This window comes from Echinops telfairi, unplaced genomic scaffold (genome assembly GCF_000313985.2).
Source record: "Echinops telfairi isolate 266 unplaced genomic scaffold, ASM31398v2 ScPeMD7_1;HRSCAF=3_0, whole genome shotgun sequence".
NCBI classification, from domain to species: domain Eukaryota; kingdom Metazoa; phylum Chordata; class Mammalia; order Afrosoricida; family Tenrecidae; genus Echinops; species Echinops telfairi.
The window spans coordinates 32,482,846-32,496,504 of NW_022103896.1; the positions used below are offsets into that span (position 1 = coordinate 32,482,846).

Consider the following 13,659-nt stretch of genomic DNA (forward strand, 5'->3'; position numbering starts at 1 on the left):
TAATGTATCACACAAGGACTTAGAAGCACACTGTATATACGATGAGGATAAAGTGTTGCTGTGGGAATAGAGCACTTAACAGTCAAAAAGCAATCCCACTGCTACCGAGTTGATTCTGACTCATAGTGTAGCTATACAGAGTTTCTGAGGCTGGAAATCTCATGGAAGCAGACTGCTTATCTTTGTCCCACAAAATGGCTGGGCCTTTCAGTTAACAGCCTAATGCTTAACCCACTACACCAGCAAGGCTCCTATAGCACTCACTCACTCTTACTGCGATCAAGTCAATGTCAACTCAAAGCGACCCTATAGGATGGGGTAGTTTCTAAAACCGTAACTCTCTATGGGAATAGAAAGCAGCTGGTGGTTTTGAATTGCTGACCCTGCAGTTAGCAGCCCAACAGAAAACCACTATGCCACCAAGGCTCCTTCCAGGTTCCTACAATCACTGCTATCTAATCACTTCTGACTTATAACATCATAGGACAGAGATTAGAGCTGCTCTTCAGAGTTTCCGGGGCTATAAATCTTTACGAGAGTATACAGTTCATCTTTCAACTGCCTCTGAGGCTCAGACTCAGGACTTTCCAATTATGAGATGGACACACTGCCTCTAATGATATGGAGGCATTAACCTTCAGTGTAGGCAAACATTCCACACAAAAGTTAAACTACTACTCTTCATTATTAGAAAGTAAACACCTTGAAGGAATGTCTGTTGCTCAGCTTCAAAACCTCACGGCTTTGTATAGACCTAGAGGATGCCATGGTAAGAGAACACATGGCTGAGAGATGTGTCCATACCCCACACTGCGAGAACACACATTTTATAGATGTTCTCTCCTCAGTCATCCTCTTTTCTGAACATTTATCTTTATAGTCTCAATTTTAAAAGACTTTATTGAAAGGAAAAGTACACAAAATATAAACGTGCACCTCTGTTTGGAATTACCAAAACGACGTCAAATTTAACCTTTACCCTGGCCAAGTAAATTTCTCAAAACTCTATTCATTCCTCCTCTATGTTACACCCCTCCCACCTCCATGAAGGAAGCCACTAACCTGGCACTACCATAAAAATCGCTATAGGGATCAATAAGAAATTACTATTTCAAGTGTGTTTTTTAACTGTATATTATTTATAAAATGTATGGCATGTATCAATAGTTCATTCTTGTTCACTACTGCACATACCTTTTACTGGGTATAAAATCTCAGGTGATGAACCTTTTGAAGTTATAGTTAACTTATCTTTAAAACAAAGATCCTAATACTACTAAAAGAGGCTTGATAACTAAATAAGATCATGCATGTAAAGTGATTAGCCCAATGCCTGGCATATAATAAGCACACTAAATGAGTTCATATCATTAACATTGCTGTTCACCCTCTCTTTGCAAAAGGAGCCTGGGTGGCACAGGGGGCTAAGTGGTGGGCTGCTGACTGCACGGTCGGGAGCTTGAACCCACCAGCCACTCCTTGGAAGGCAGACAGGGCACAGTCTGATTGCGTAAGAGCTTACAGCTTGGAAACTAGACAGCAGTTTGACCTCTGTCCTATAGGGTTGCTATGTGCGGGGATCAACTTGACTGCAGTAGGTTTTGCTTTTTGGATTTTATTCTCCAAGGCCAGAAATTGATCTGAATTTCTTGTTTCAAAGACAAACCAATGTTCCTCTCTTTTCCATGTATTTGTGTTCTGCTATCACCTTCACAAAAATACCTTCAACTATCAAAATGTTACTCATGCTTCAAGACAACCGGTTTCTATCCTTTTCAGGAAGTTTATTCTTCCCTCTACCATACAGGCATAGGCAATCCTTGCTTTAAACACATCTTCGCTTTTTTTCTGGGCTTTTACTACACTCAGCAAATGTTGCTCAGCATTAGTAATACTAGTGTATTAAATCTTCATTTCTATCAGACCATAATCTTCTTGAAACCAAGAACTCTTAAATTATGTACCCACCCACCCCCCAAAAAGAATTCTTAATTAATCATGCCCATCTTTTGTGGCACTCAACATTGCCTCATATTTTTAAAGTACTGAATAATTATTCATTAAAATTAATAAAATATAGTAATGGAACCTATCTTTGTTTAAGGGGATATATACTAAGAGCTGCTATACTCTTGTCTCTTAAATGATGGCTATGCAGTTCATTTTTCATACCTGACCATCACTGTCTTTAATCACCATCAACACTGGAGTGTCCAAACCTGTCATTGTTCGGTAAAGGGTCTTCAAGCTTGTGCCATGCTTCCCAGTACCATAAACGAGAGTCCATGGGTAGCCGATTGTTCTTGGTGGAAGATGTTTGGTAAGCTGTGAAAAACAAAATGCTACCATTTACGTGGTAACTACTGTGGGTCAAATTATGTCCCCCTTAAGATCTGAGTTGAGATCGTAACCTCTGTACCTGGAAATATGACCTGTTTGAAAACAGGGTTTTCCTTCATTAGGTTAATGATGTCATACCAGACTACAATGGTCCTAAATATGACTACTTCTGAGTTATAGCAGAAATTCCTTATGTTTCCCAGGGGTAGTGAGAGCTTGAATAATAGTAACTATATGGAGGATGGTCAAAAGTTCATGGAAAAATTCCATTATCTTTCAATTCCATTTTTACACAAATTTTTAAAGTCCCTCCAATATTTCTAAGCATGAAACATTGCCTATCACCTGGGGGAAAAGAATCACACTGAACAAGATACAGACTTAAGCAGAGAAGAAACATGGATCCTTTGTGGTGTGTGCCCTCTGTCTCTAACAAAAATACTGGTCTGTTATCTGATTGTTAAAATATTGTCCAAAAAATGGAGTCTGAAATCAGACGATCACAGATAGAAATCAAATTTCCTTAAGTTATAGCTTTGTGTCCTTGGACAAGTTACTCAATCTACATCTTCTACTTTACTTATAATATCCAACTCCTACAAACTGTTGTGACAATGAGATAACATGAAACAAGTGATCGGAATACAGCAACATTTCAAATATTGATTACTATAGTCACCTAATTTGAATTTTGCCTATTTTTTCCTCATGGAGGTGAACAACAGGGGTAGTTGTAACCTTATTTTTTCAGTTTTAAAAATATCAAAAGAGCAGCTGTTTTATTACTATGAGCACGGACTCAAAGTGACAGAGGTGTGGACATGCTCATACCTTTTCAATCTGATCTGGCTGTAAGAGTTCACTGGGATCACTTAGATTTGGCCTAAATGACTCAGAATCCAGGTCGGCTTTTACTGGCGCAGTCTGCTTTGAATGTATATCTTCTCTTGTAGTAATCTAAAAAAAGTAAACAGTAGCAGTGTATTAATACAAAGTTGAAAGACAGCTTACATTTTTTCAGCTTTTGGAGAAAATTAAACCTTAAATTCAGAAAAGGTGGCTAATGTTTAAATCAGGATTTAAGATAGTAAAGGCTGCCTGATCAAATAACAATGGTGTATTCAATGTGGAAAACGCTTTTGCTTTGTTTTACTTGAAGCAGCCATTTTTTTTCATGCACTTTAAGAAGAAAGAACTAGTAATAAAGGATGCCACCTCACATTTCTGTGTAAAAAGAGCCAGACACATGCAAACTTTAAATTTAGCCCTCTGAAAGTCAAAAGTGAGCTAACTATATTACTTTGCATTCATGCTATTTAAAATATGTAAAATTGTTTTTATCATGGAAAACATAATGAAGAAACAAAAATAATGAAGAAAAATTCCTAGGTGTCAAAATTTTTATAGTACTGAAACACAAAGAATAACTTTCTTTTCCTTTTAATATAAATATATTCATATGTACAAGCAATTTTTATATCTGAAACAAAAAACCAAACCGATTGCTGTTGAGTCACGTTTGGCTCATGGCAGCCCTGTGATGGAGAGCAGACTGCACGTGGGTTTCCGTGGTGTCGCGTACACAGAACCAGAGTGCCTCATCCTTCTCCCAGAGCCACTGGGAGATTCCAAATGGCAACTTTTGCTTAGCTGCTGACTGGTTATTCACTACACCATCTTGACTCCTATATATCTATACACACAGACATCTACATGTATAGATGTATATATACATTCATGATATACATTTACTTCATTTTAAAAGCCTCCATTTTTACTTGCTAAATGTTGAACTTTTTAATCCAGATGGACATAGAAACATTTTAAATTTGTTCAGAAATCAAGTTTTTAAATTTTAGACCAATTTGCTACATGAAAATGACCATATGCTTTTGCTTTATGGAAATTAACTCACTAGCACTCTCTAAAGAATTTTTAAATGTTACCCTAAAAAAAGCTTGCTATTATACAATATGTACAGTTGCGTTTATTTTTTATTTTAATTTGACTGAATATGTAAACTAACAACACTAGAAAGTAAAAAAATATGAAATGTTGCTATTACATATAAAACTTCTAACATGGAAAATATACAGAACTTGACTGGAGCAGATAACTAAAATGCAGCAATGCTTGATGACTATGGTCCTATATAGGAATGAAATTTTGTCGAATTATTTTGTCCTTTAAAGAGATTTCTTGCCAAACCCGAACAGCACATATTTTCAACCAATACATGTTCTACAGCTATAGTTTTCAAGTGAGAAGCTAAATGTATTCTTTCAGATCATCACAATTATCTTGATGATGTGAAAGTTTAAAAACAAGTTCAAGACAACATTAGAAGCATTAAAAGAAAAGGAAAAAAATACTTAGCAGTTTTAGCAAAGCCATAGAAACACATCTTATTGGTTAGAGGAAACACACACAACTGATAGTATACAAAACTGAAAATTGAGTTCAATTCTATCACTTTCTATTAAATTTTATCACTTTGCCATTTCTAAAAACCACAAAGATTATTTCATGGAATTTCAAATAATTTATCTAGCTCTGGTGACCAACCTATACTCTAGAGCCCAACCTAACCTACTCCAGAGTATGTCTAACACCAGCCAGGAAAGACTCAGGGAAAAAAGAACACAAACGCAATCTCTCCCAGTAACATATCTGAAGTGATGCTAACACAATTGAAATAAGCATGTAGAAGAGTACATGTTTAATTAACCTTACTATATAAGGCCACTTGAAAAAGTTCATGAAAAAATTACATTATCTACTAATTCTACTTTCCGCCCCAACTCTTTGAAGTTCTTTCATCAATAAAAATTTAATTTTTTCCCCAAAGTAGTGCACCTTTCAGATTCTTTGGAGAACACATCCAATTTCAAGCCCAGAGTTATTCTTCCAATATTAAAAGGAAGCCCATCACTCTAACAAACACACAGTCCTGAAAACAATCATAAAGTAACCGAAAATTCATCTGAATATCTTTTCCAATGAAAAGATGGCAGAAAAAAATAATCCTAAATCTCTTCAAGACAATACCGTACAATTTAATACAAAAAGGAATTTCCTAGTAAATTATTGCAGTGCTGAAGTCAAAACAAATCTTTCAAATGTGAGCTCTGCCCTGAAAATGGACACTACAAACAAGGAGCATCATCTGCGGAGGGGTGTAGACTACTGAGGGGCACCTGGAGACGTCTGCAGAGTGTACGCAGTTCTTCAGTGTTTAAAGCATCGATCCTGCGGTGATACTCAGCCACTGACACTACCTGAATATGGAGACAGGAAGACAATAATTCCACTGACAGTTGAAGAGAAATTGCCAAAAGCAAAATAAACAGAAAAACAAACCAAACCAACAACCAACAAAATTTAAAAGCCCCAAAATAACACCCAATAGAGAAACTTGAAAGGGAAAAGAGAATTGTAAAGCAACAAAACAATTATCACTGTTATTATTTCATATATATTGTATATATTTTTATACGTCTCCATAAAGAAAAATCAGAATGTCTTCCCAACTCCATGCTGAAAACCCTAAAAACATATATACCAAACTAGAGTGAGATACAGATGATGGAATTTAACCACTACATGAAATAAGATTTATTCCACAGTATGAATATAGTGAACAAAATTTAACTTTTAAAAGCAAACACTAAATAAACTACAACATATTTTTCTAATAGTAAATATTTAAATCTAAATAGCCTTGTGATTTACAAAGAAAGTAATAGCTTCAACTTTTCCTTCCAACCAGTTTTGCTCAAACATTGTGGCCTAATGTCCATATTGAAAGAAAATTCCAGGCAAAGCTGACCGGGATACCGATGCTATATGGTCTGCATCAGAAAAGGGAGGAAAGCAAGAAAAAGATATGGAGTAAAATTTAAAGCCGGAAGCAGTGAGAAAAATGAACACCAGAAAGTGGAGAATTAGAGACTTAAAAACATGTCTAATCAGCATTACCATCTTTGGCATGTCCACTCTTTCTAGTTCTGTTTCTCCTCTCTGTTATTTATTTGTTTGTTTGTTTATTTTTGTAGTTCACACAACAGCAAAGTTTTAGCCAGTAAAAGTTAACAACTTTACCACAGTCTACATCTTCTCTAATTGCCTAGATCAGTATCTTTCATAGTGCTGGATTCACAAGCCATATATGACAAACAAACATGGTACATAAACATTACTACAAAAAGAAAATAAAAAAGAAAAACCACTAGAAAAAAAAACAACACAAAAGTAAGACATATTCCTTCAACAGGTATAGCATTTTATAATTTCCCAAACATTTACCATAATATGCTGAACTGTGGTGGCTATAATGGTGTGCTGGTTCTTCTGAGCTATGATTGATTCTCTTGTGATCCATCAGTTAGAACAGATACATGGAGAGGCTAACCATGGATGTTTCAATTAGCAGCAAAGCACTTTACCACTGGGTCATCAAGGCTCCTTGTACAGTGTCTAGGACACAAAGTGCTGAAACTAAACAAAAAGGGCCCATAGAGTTTAGACATCTAACTTGGGTCTTAAAAGCCCCATGTTCTAGCCAGAGAAAAGGCAATGGCTACCGAAAACATCAAGGAGAGGATGAGAAACTAGGCAAATTTGTCAAAAGCAAGTAAGGTCTTTTCCTAAGAATAGGAAAAAAATGAAGAGGGGGAAAGGCAAGTACACGTTCTACTAAGACCATTACTACTGTACTGACTTTTGCAAAGCACCAATATATACAAATAGAAGTTGACTCTACATTCAAATCTATGAATACACAATGAAAAAGGATTTGAAATCAATGATCATAAAATTACACTTTCTCTTATCAAAATTAAGGGCAAAAAGAGACGTACATTTTTCATAGATGTAATTGGAGTGGAAGTATAGTTTTCCTCTTTGATCCATTGGTAAGTCATACAGCCGGGGAAGTACTGATTATTGTTGTGGGGTCAGAGAACAGGTTCCCATTCTGTACAACAGAATGAACTACTGCCCAAGTCCCATGCTATCTTCACAATTTTCGAGCAAGCATTGTTGAAACCACTCTGTCAACTGCCTCATGTTAGAGCCTTCCTCTTTTTCACTGACCCTCCACATTACCAAGCACAATGTCCTCTCCCAGAAACTGATCTCTCCGGATAACATGTCCAAAGCATATGAAATGAAGTTATGCCATCTTGTTAATGAGTATCTAGGGTACACTTTTACAAAGACAGATTTGTTCATTAGTCTAGGAGTCCATGGGACACAGAATATATTCTTTGACAACATCATAATACAAACTCATCAATTCTTTTCTGGTCTTCTTTATTCTTTTATTAAAGTATTTATTACTTTATGCAGAAGATTAGGTAAAGTACTGCATTCATCTCCACAAAATATTTCACATCATATCAAGGCAATTAAGGGCACATCATTGAGAAAAGTAAGATCTTCCATTGAACCGTGTACTAACTGCCTGGCTAAAAAAAAATTATTCTGAAGAAAAAAAACTTATTCTGGTCTGCATACACTGTTAAATCCCATCTGAAGAAACCAAGTACCATGACCAACTCTCTACACAATCTCAAATCTCATTTTAGCATTCTACAAAGGATGTTCTGTGTGAATGCAAAGGCAGGGTTAAATCTACCCATCTGAAAAAAAAAAATTACACCAACATCTATATAACTACTACAGCAAGAAATAATAAGAGAAAACTTATTGTTGCTCTCAATCCCAAGAATAAAAACATGCTTATCTCATAGGCATAAAGGCCAACACCATAGCCTAATAATTGTCTTTCCAGAATGTTCCAGAGTTTCACCAGAGTATTCCAGAAACCAATAAAAAACTTGCCTTCCCTCAATCACTCTGTATGCCTACCAAACTGTTGCAGTAATCAGTGCACATGCCATTTTTATTTCTTATGAAAAAGATAGGCAAAGCAGAAAGAAAAATGCTATCTAATCAAAGCAGGACTATAAGAAGAAGAATGCAGCATGAAGATTATATATTCTCTAATGTCTCAATAAAAATCTACAATATATAAATAACACAATCTGGCTGAAAATGAAGCAGCCTTGAAGCACTTACTTCGAAAAATCAAAGACATTTTCGGTGTGGATTACAACTTAACAATTGAACCCATAAGTAACATCATGACAAAAGGAAAAAAATCAATGTTGTAAAGTATTTCATTTTATGTAGATCCAAACGGAAGACACATGGAAATAACAGCCACGATATCAAATGACGTACTGCAGTGGTAAATATGGAGCAAAGACATTGTTTGACAATTAATGTGCACTTGACCCAAGTCATGGTATTTTCAATCACCAGGTATACATGTGAAAGTTGGACAATGAAACACTTGAGGATGATTTGATTCATTTGGATTACAGCATTCCCAAAGAATATTGACTACATTATGGACTGCTAGAAGAATAAATAAATTAAGGTAGCAGAAGGACATTGGGCCTCCACTCAAGTAGTCCCTCAATGCAAGAATTCTTTCTTCTATTAAATTGGCATTCTATGATGCTCACCTTCCCCACACAACCGCTGAAGACAAAGCTGGTGAATAAGCACATGTGGTGTAGAAAGCTGGTGGGGCCTGGCAATCAAAAGATATAGCATCTGGGGTCTTAAAGGATTGAAGGTAAACAAGCAGCCATCTAGCTCAGAAGCAACAAAGCCCACATGGAAGAGGCACACCAGTCTGTGAGATCACGAGGTGTCAAAGGGACCAGGTATCAGGAATCATCAGAACAAAAACTCTTACCATAGTGAATGATGGGGGGAGTGCAGAGTGGAGACCCAAAGCTCATTCGTAGGCCACTGGAGATCCCCTTGCAAAAGGGTCTCGGGGAGGAGATGTGCCAGTCACGGTGCGATGTAGCACCGATGGAAAATACAACTTTCCTCTAGTTCTTAAATGCTTCCTCCCCCCACCACTATCATGATCCGAGTTCTACCTTGCAAGTCTTGCTAGACCAGAGGATGTACACTGGTACAGATAGGAACTGGAAACACAGGGAATCCAGGGCGGATGATCCCTTCACGACCAGTGGTGTGAGTGGCATTACTGGGAGCGTAGAGGAAGGGTGGGTTGGAAAGGGGGAACCAATTACAAGGATCTACATGTGACCTCCCCCCTGATGGACAACAGAAAAGGGCGTGAAGGGAGACATCGGACAGGGCAAGATATGTCAAAATAATAATTTATAAATTATCAAGGGCTCACGAGGTTGGGGGGAGAGGGGAGGGAGGGAGAAAAATCAGAACCTGATGCCAGGGGCTTAAGTGGAGAGGAAATGTTTTGAGAATGATGAGGGCAATGAATGTACAAATGTGCTTTACACAATTGATGTATGTATGAATTGTGATAAGAGTTGTATGAGCCCCTAATAAAACGATAAAAAAAAAGGAATAAATAAATCTGTCTTGTAAGAAGTGTAGCTCAAATATTCCTCAGAAGAGAGGATCAAGACTTTGTGCCCTATTTTTGCAGGATCATCAGCCCTGAGAGAAAGACATCATGCTTGGTGAAGTGGAAAGTCAGTGAAAATAAAAAGGAAGATTCTCAGTGAGATCAACAGACACAGTTGCTGCAACAATGGGATCAAACACCCCAGTTATCATAAGGATGGTTCAGAATTGTCTAGTGTTGTGTTCTGCTACTTATAGGGTCACAATTAGTTGGCACCAAGTTTCAGCTGCCTAATGACTAATAGCCAAATTATGATAAATTAGGAGGAAGAAACAAATCCAAAGCTGTTGCTGCTAAACAAAAAGGATATTCAATAGCATCCTTGAACTCACCTAGCCTTGTGTTCTACTACATTTATCATAGTCAACAAAATCTTTATTAAAAAATAAGAGCTCTATTATTTTAAATCTTTTTCAATGTTTCCCGTTAAAACTACTTTCTCACCATAGTGTTTCATGTAAATATAACAAATGAGATATAAAAGGATAAAATAGAAAACCTGAAATTAGTGTAATGAAAAATAGATCTTGTAGTGAAAAAATATTTAAATCAAGAACAAATCCAAATCACAAAACACATTAGCAAGGTTTTAAGTTGACCAAATCTTCTTACTTCAAATCACTTGTTAATTAAATATTTATGCAGATGATAAGCGAATTTTCACGAGATCACAGATCTATAAGTATTTAGTCACTATTTTTTTTAGTAAAAAACACCAAACCTGTAACTACTCAAGACCATTCAATTCTATTATGTTAACATAATATTACAGTTTTGGAACAGTAAATAAAAGTAATGATCATCTCATAAAAAGGAGAGGGAAGCGTACTCCTTTACATGTTGAATTCTTTAGTGTTCTGTTATAGTACTGAAGCAAAATAAACATAAGGTCACTTCAGAACAATTACTTCTTTTATCTTAATTTGTCCTATAATAGACTATAATCTATACATTGAAGTTAATAAGGTCTTATAAAACTTATGATTTGATTAAAGTTTACTCTATCAGTATTCTTACTCCTCCTGGTTTTGATTAATAAGCATTTACTAAGTCTCTCGATTGAAAAAGAAAAGAGATGAATGGTGGTTTACCCTTAAGACTCATATCCATAGCAGTGATGGGATGCTGACAACAAGTTTTGGACCCCCTAATGTCTGGCATTAAGTCAAGGACCCAGAAACAGGATTAAATGGCTTGTTGTATAGCAATCTTGTTTCCAGGAGAAACAAATAAATCCTCTCAGAGAGGAAAACACCCTCAATTCAATGAAGATTCTCACAGAGCAAGATTAATAAGCAAATGTAAGCTTGTAATGAAAAATAATCACACACAAATAATACATCATAAGATAAAATACTGATCCAACTTCAGATATTGTAATTACCAGACATATAAACTCTAGTGAGATACTAATAATACTAAAGATGGAATTTTAAAAATAAACAATCAGTAAGAGGTTGTTTTAATTAGCAGATTTGCAAAAGAGCCAAACAAAACTTCAACAGACACAATCTACCTGATAAGCAACAAAAATGGTCAAGTAAAAATAGACAAATAAATTAGTAAACTAGAAGACAAGGGTGAAATTACCAACAATGCATTACTAAGAACAAGGAAATGAAGTTAGTCATAATGATAAGGTATAATATACTCTAATCAGAGAACACAGAAGAAAGAGAAAGGGGAGGGAGCATATTTAAAGAGACAACACCTGCCGATCTTCTAGAACTGATAAAAGGCAAGATTCAAATTGCACATTGACGGCCAAACAAGAAATACATGCCTAACATAACATTGGAGTGAAGCTTCGTAATACTTAAAACATTTAGAAAGCCTAGGAAAGTCATTTTCTAATTTCAGCTCGACAGAGGGATGAAAACCTAGTGTTTTAAAATAAAACAAAATAAAAACAATGGGATGCTATAAGTATGTAAGCATGCTTGTTAACCCTTTTCCCTCGCCTAAAACCCCTGAGCTTGTTAACCCTTTCCCCTCCCCTAAAAACCCTAGGACTTCGGTTACTAAAGAGTTAGCAATAGGACTTCGGTTACTAAAGAGTTAGCAATGGGGCCTAGCGTTGTCACTAGGGCACTTTGAAGGAAAAGTCCTGATGATCTAGTTCCCATGGAAAACTCTCTGGAACGTAGTTCTAATCTCATACGCATGGGATTGCCATGAGTTAAAATCCATTTCACAGGACCAGATCCTGGTACATAAAAAGTAAAATAAACAAACAAACAAAAAAAACCGTATTCCTTTCCCTTAGTTATAGAGTTAAGTTATTTGAGAGAAAATGTATGAAAAGTTTACAAGCATGGGATAGTTCCAGAATACCTGGATTCAAACACCTGCTGCTATGCTTCTGGTTATACTATGGCTGTTGTGTACCTCTGTTTCTTCATTTGTAAAACAGAGATGGAAATAGTGCTACTGCAAAGGGCTGTGAGAATTAAATAAGCGAGCTCATGTAAAGTACTTAGAGCACTGACTACATACCGTGCACAGTGGTAATTATATAATCATTATATTTAAAGTCTTGAACTAATGTCAGTGGAAAGACTTTTTTACAATTAAATTATTCCTTCTTAAAATCGTATAATTTGTGCAGATTAAAAAAAAATTATCCCTGGGACTTTTTACCAATGTTTTTATATAATAGCCCCAAAATAAAAAAACACCTTTCCCACATATGAGGATTTAAACAATATTGCTAAATTGGTAAACTATTGACATAGATAATGAAACAATGGTGCTATTCAATTATTTGTGTAATTTGATTAAGTTTAAATCAATATAACAAAATAGACATAAATTTTAGGTAAAGTGTAATATAGTGACAGACACTAGAAAAAGTAAATGAATGATTAGAGATTAAAGTTCAATTTTTTAAATCAGGTTAGACTCTATGACAACCTTTTGAAAAGGAGAAATGAAGGTAAGAAAGAAGAGGAGGAATGGCTAGTTACATATGGTACCATTGAGCTAATGGGCCAAGATAAAACATTTCATTCTAGATATTTTATTGGGGGTCTGTTTGATCTATTATTTCTAAACCTACTTATCTGAGTCTTAAATTAACTCATATAATTGTCACAGTTCACATGTGACAGTGTATAGACACAAATTCAGAAAATTGTCAGAGTTGTTGCTAACTGTAAAATCCATTCCAACTCATGGCGGCCCCATGTGTGGTGCACAAAGTAGACATGCTCCATAGGTTTTCTAAGGCAATTCTTTTTTGGAAACAGAGAAGCAAGCCTGAATTCCAAGGTACCTCTGGGTGGGCTCGAGCAGCTAAGTATCACTAGCTCTACACGACAGGTCATCACCGAGGTCTATAAATAGCATTCTACTAATCAGTTGAGTAAGCATTTACATGATTCTAAAAAGCTAGAAAATATAAGATAGAAAATGTGAAATTTCCTTTGTTCTAAACTATTTATCTACTAGAATTATTCTTTTCCATTTTCAGTGTTAAAGCAGAGGAGTCCCCTTGTCACCCCAAATCTCAGAGGGGACCTCAAAATAAAATAAAAGGAGAGCAGCTACTTTTAAAGTCTTAGCTTCTCAAACCTTACCTCTACCCTACAAGGATTGTCTATTGGACACAAAGAAAAATACTAAAAAAAAAAAAGGAGGGGGGGAAGACCTAAGCTTGTCTACATATCAACCCATCACAGTGTGCTGCTTTAAAAATTCTCTCAAGGGCATCACTAAGGTGCTGGGTTCAGACTGCTGATGTTCCATGACAGTAGACATCAGTTTCCTAGTCTTTCCGGTGGGGATCATCAACTCAAGGTGACTATGAATCACACACACACACACACACACACACACACACA

General features: G+C 36.0%; 1 protein-coding gene across 7 annotated transcripts in view; it reads right to left on the reverse strand.

Annotated features, from left to right (window-relative positions):
- The window catches only part of OXR1 (oxidation resistance 1), a 620,623-nt gene that overhangs the window by 8,231 nt on the left and 598,733 nt on the right, over positions 1–13,659 (reverse strand). For 6 of the 7 annotated variants that reach the window (XM_045287193.1, XM_045287139.1, XM_045287270.1 and 3 more), the window contains 3 exons: positions 5,538–5,618; positions 3,172–3,297; positions 2,173–2,325 (listed from right to left, as the gene is read on the reverse strand). In XM_045287193.1, the coding sequence (XP_045143128.1) occupies positions 2,173–2,325; positions 3,172–3,297; positions 5,538–5,618 (360 nt within the window). The remainder of the gene's footprint in view (positions 1–2,172; positions 2,326–3,171; positions 3,298–5,537; positions 5,619–13,659) is intronic. The other variant, XM_004697439.2, reaches the window with a different exon arrangement.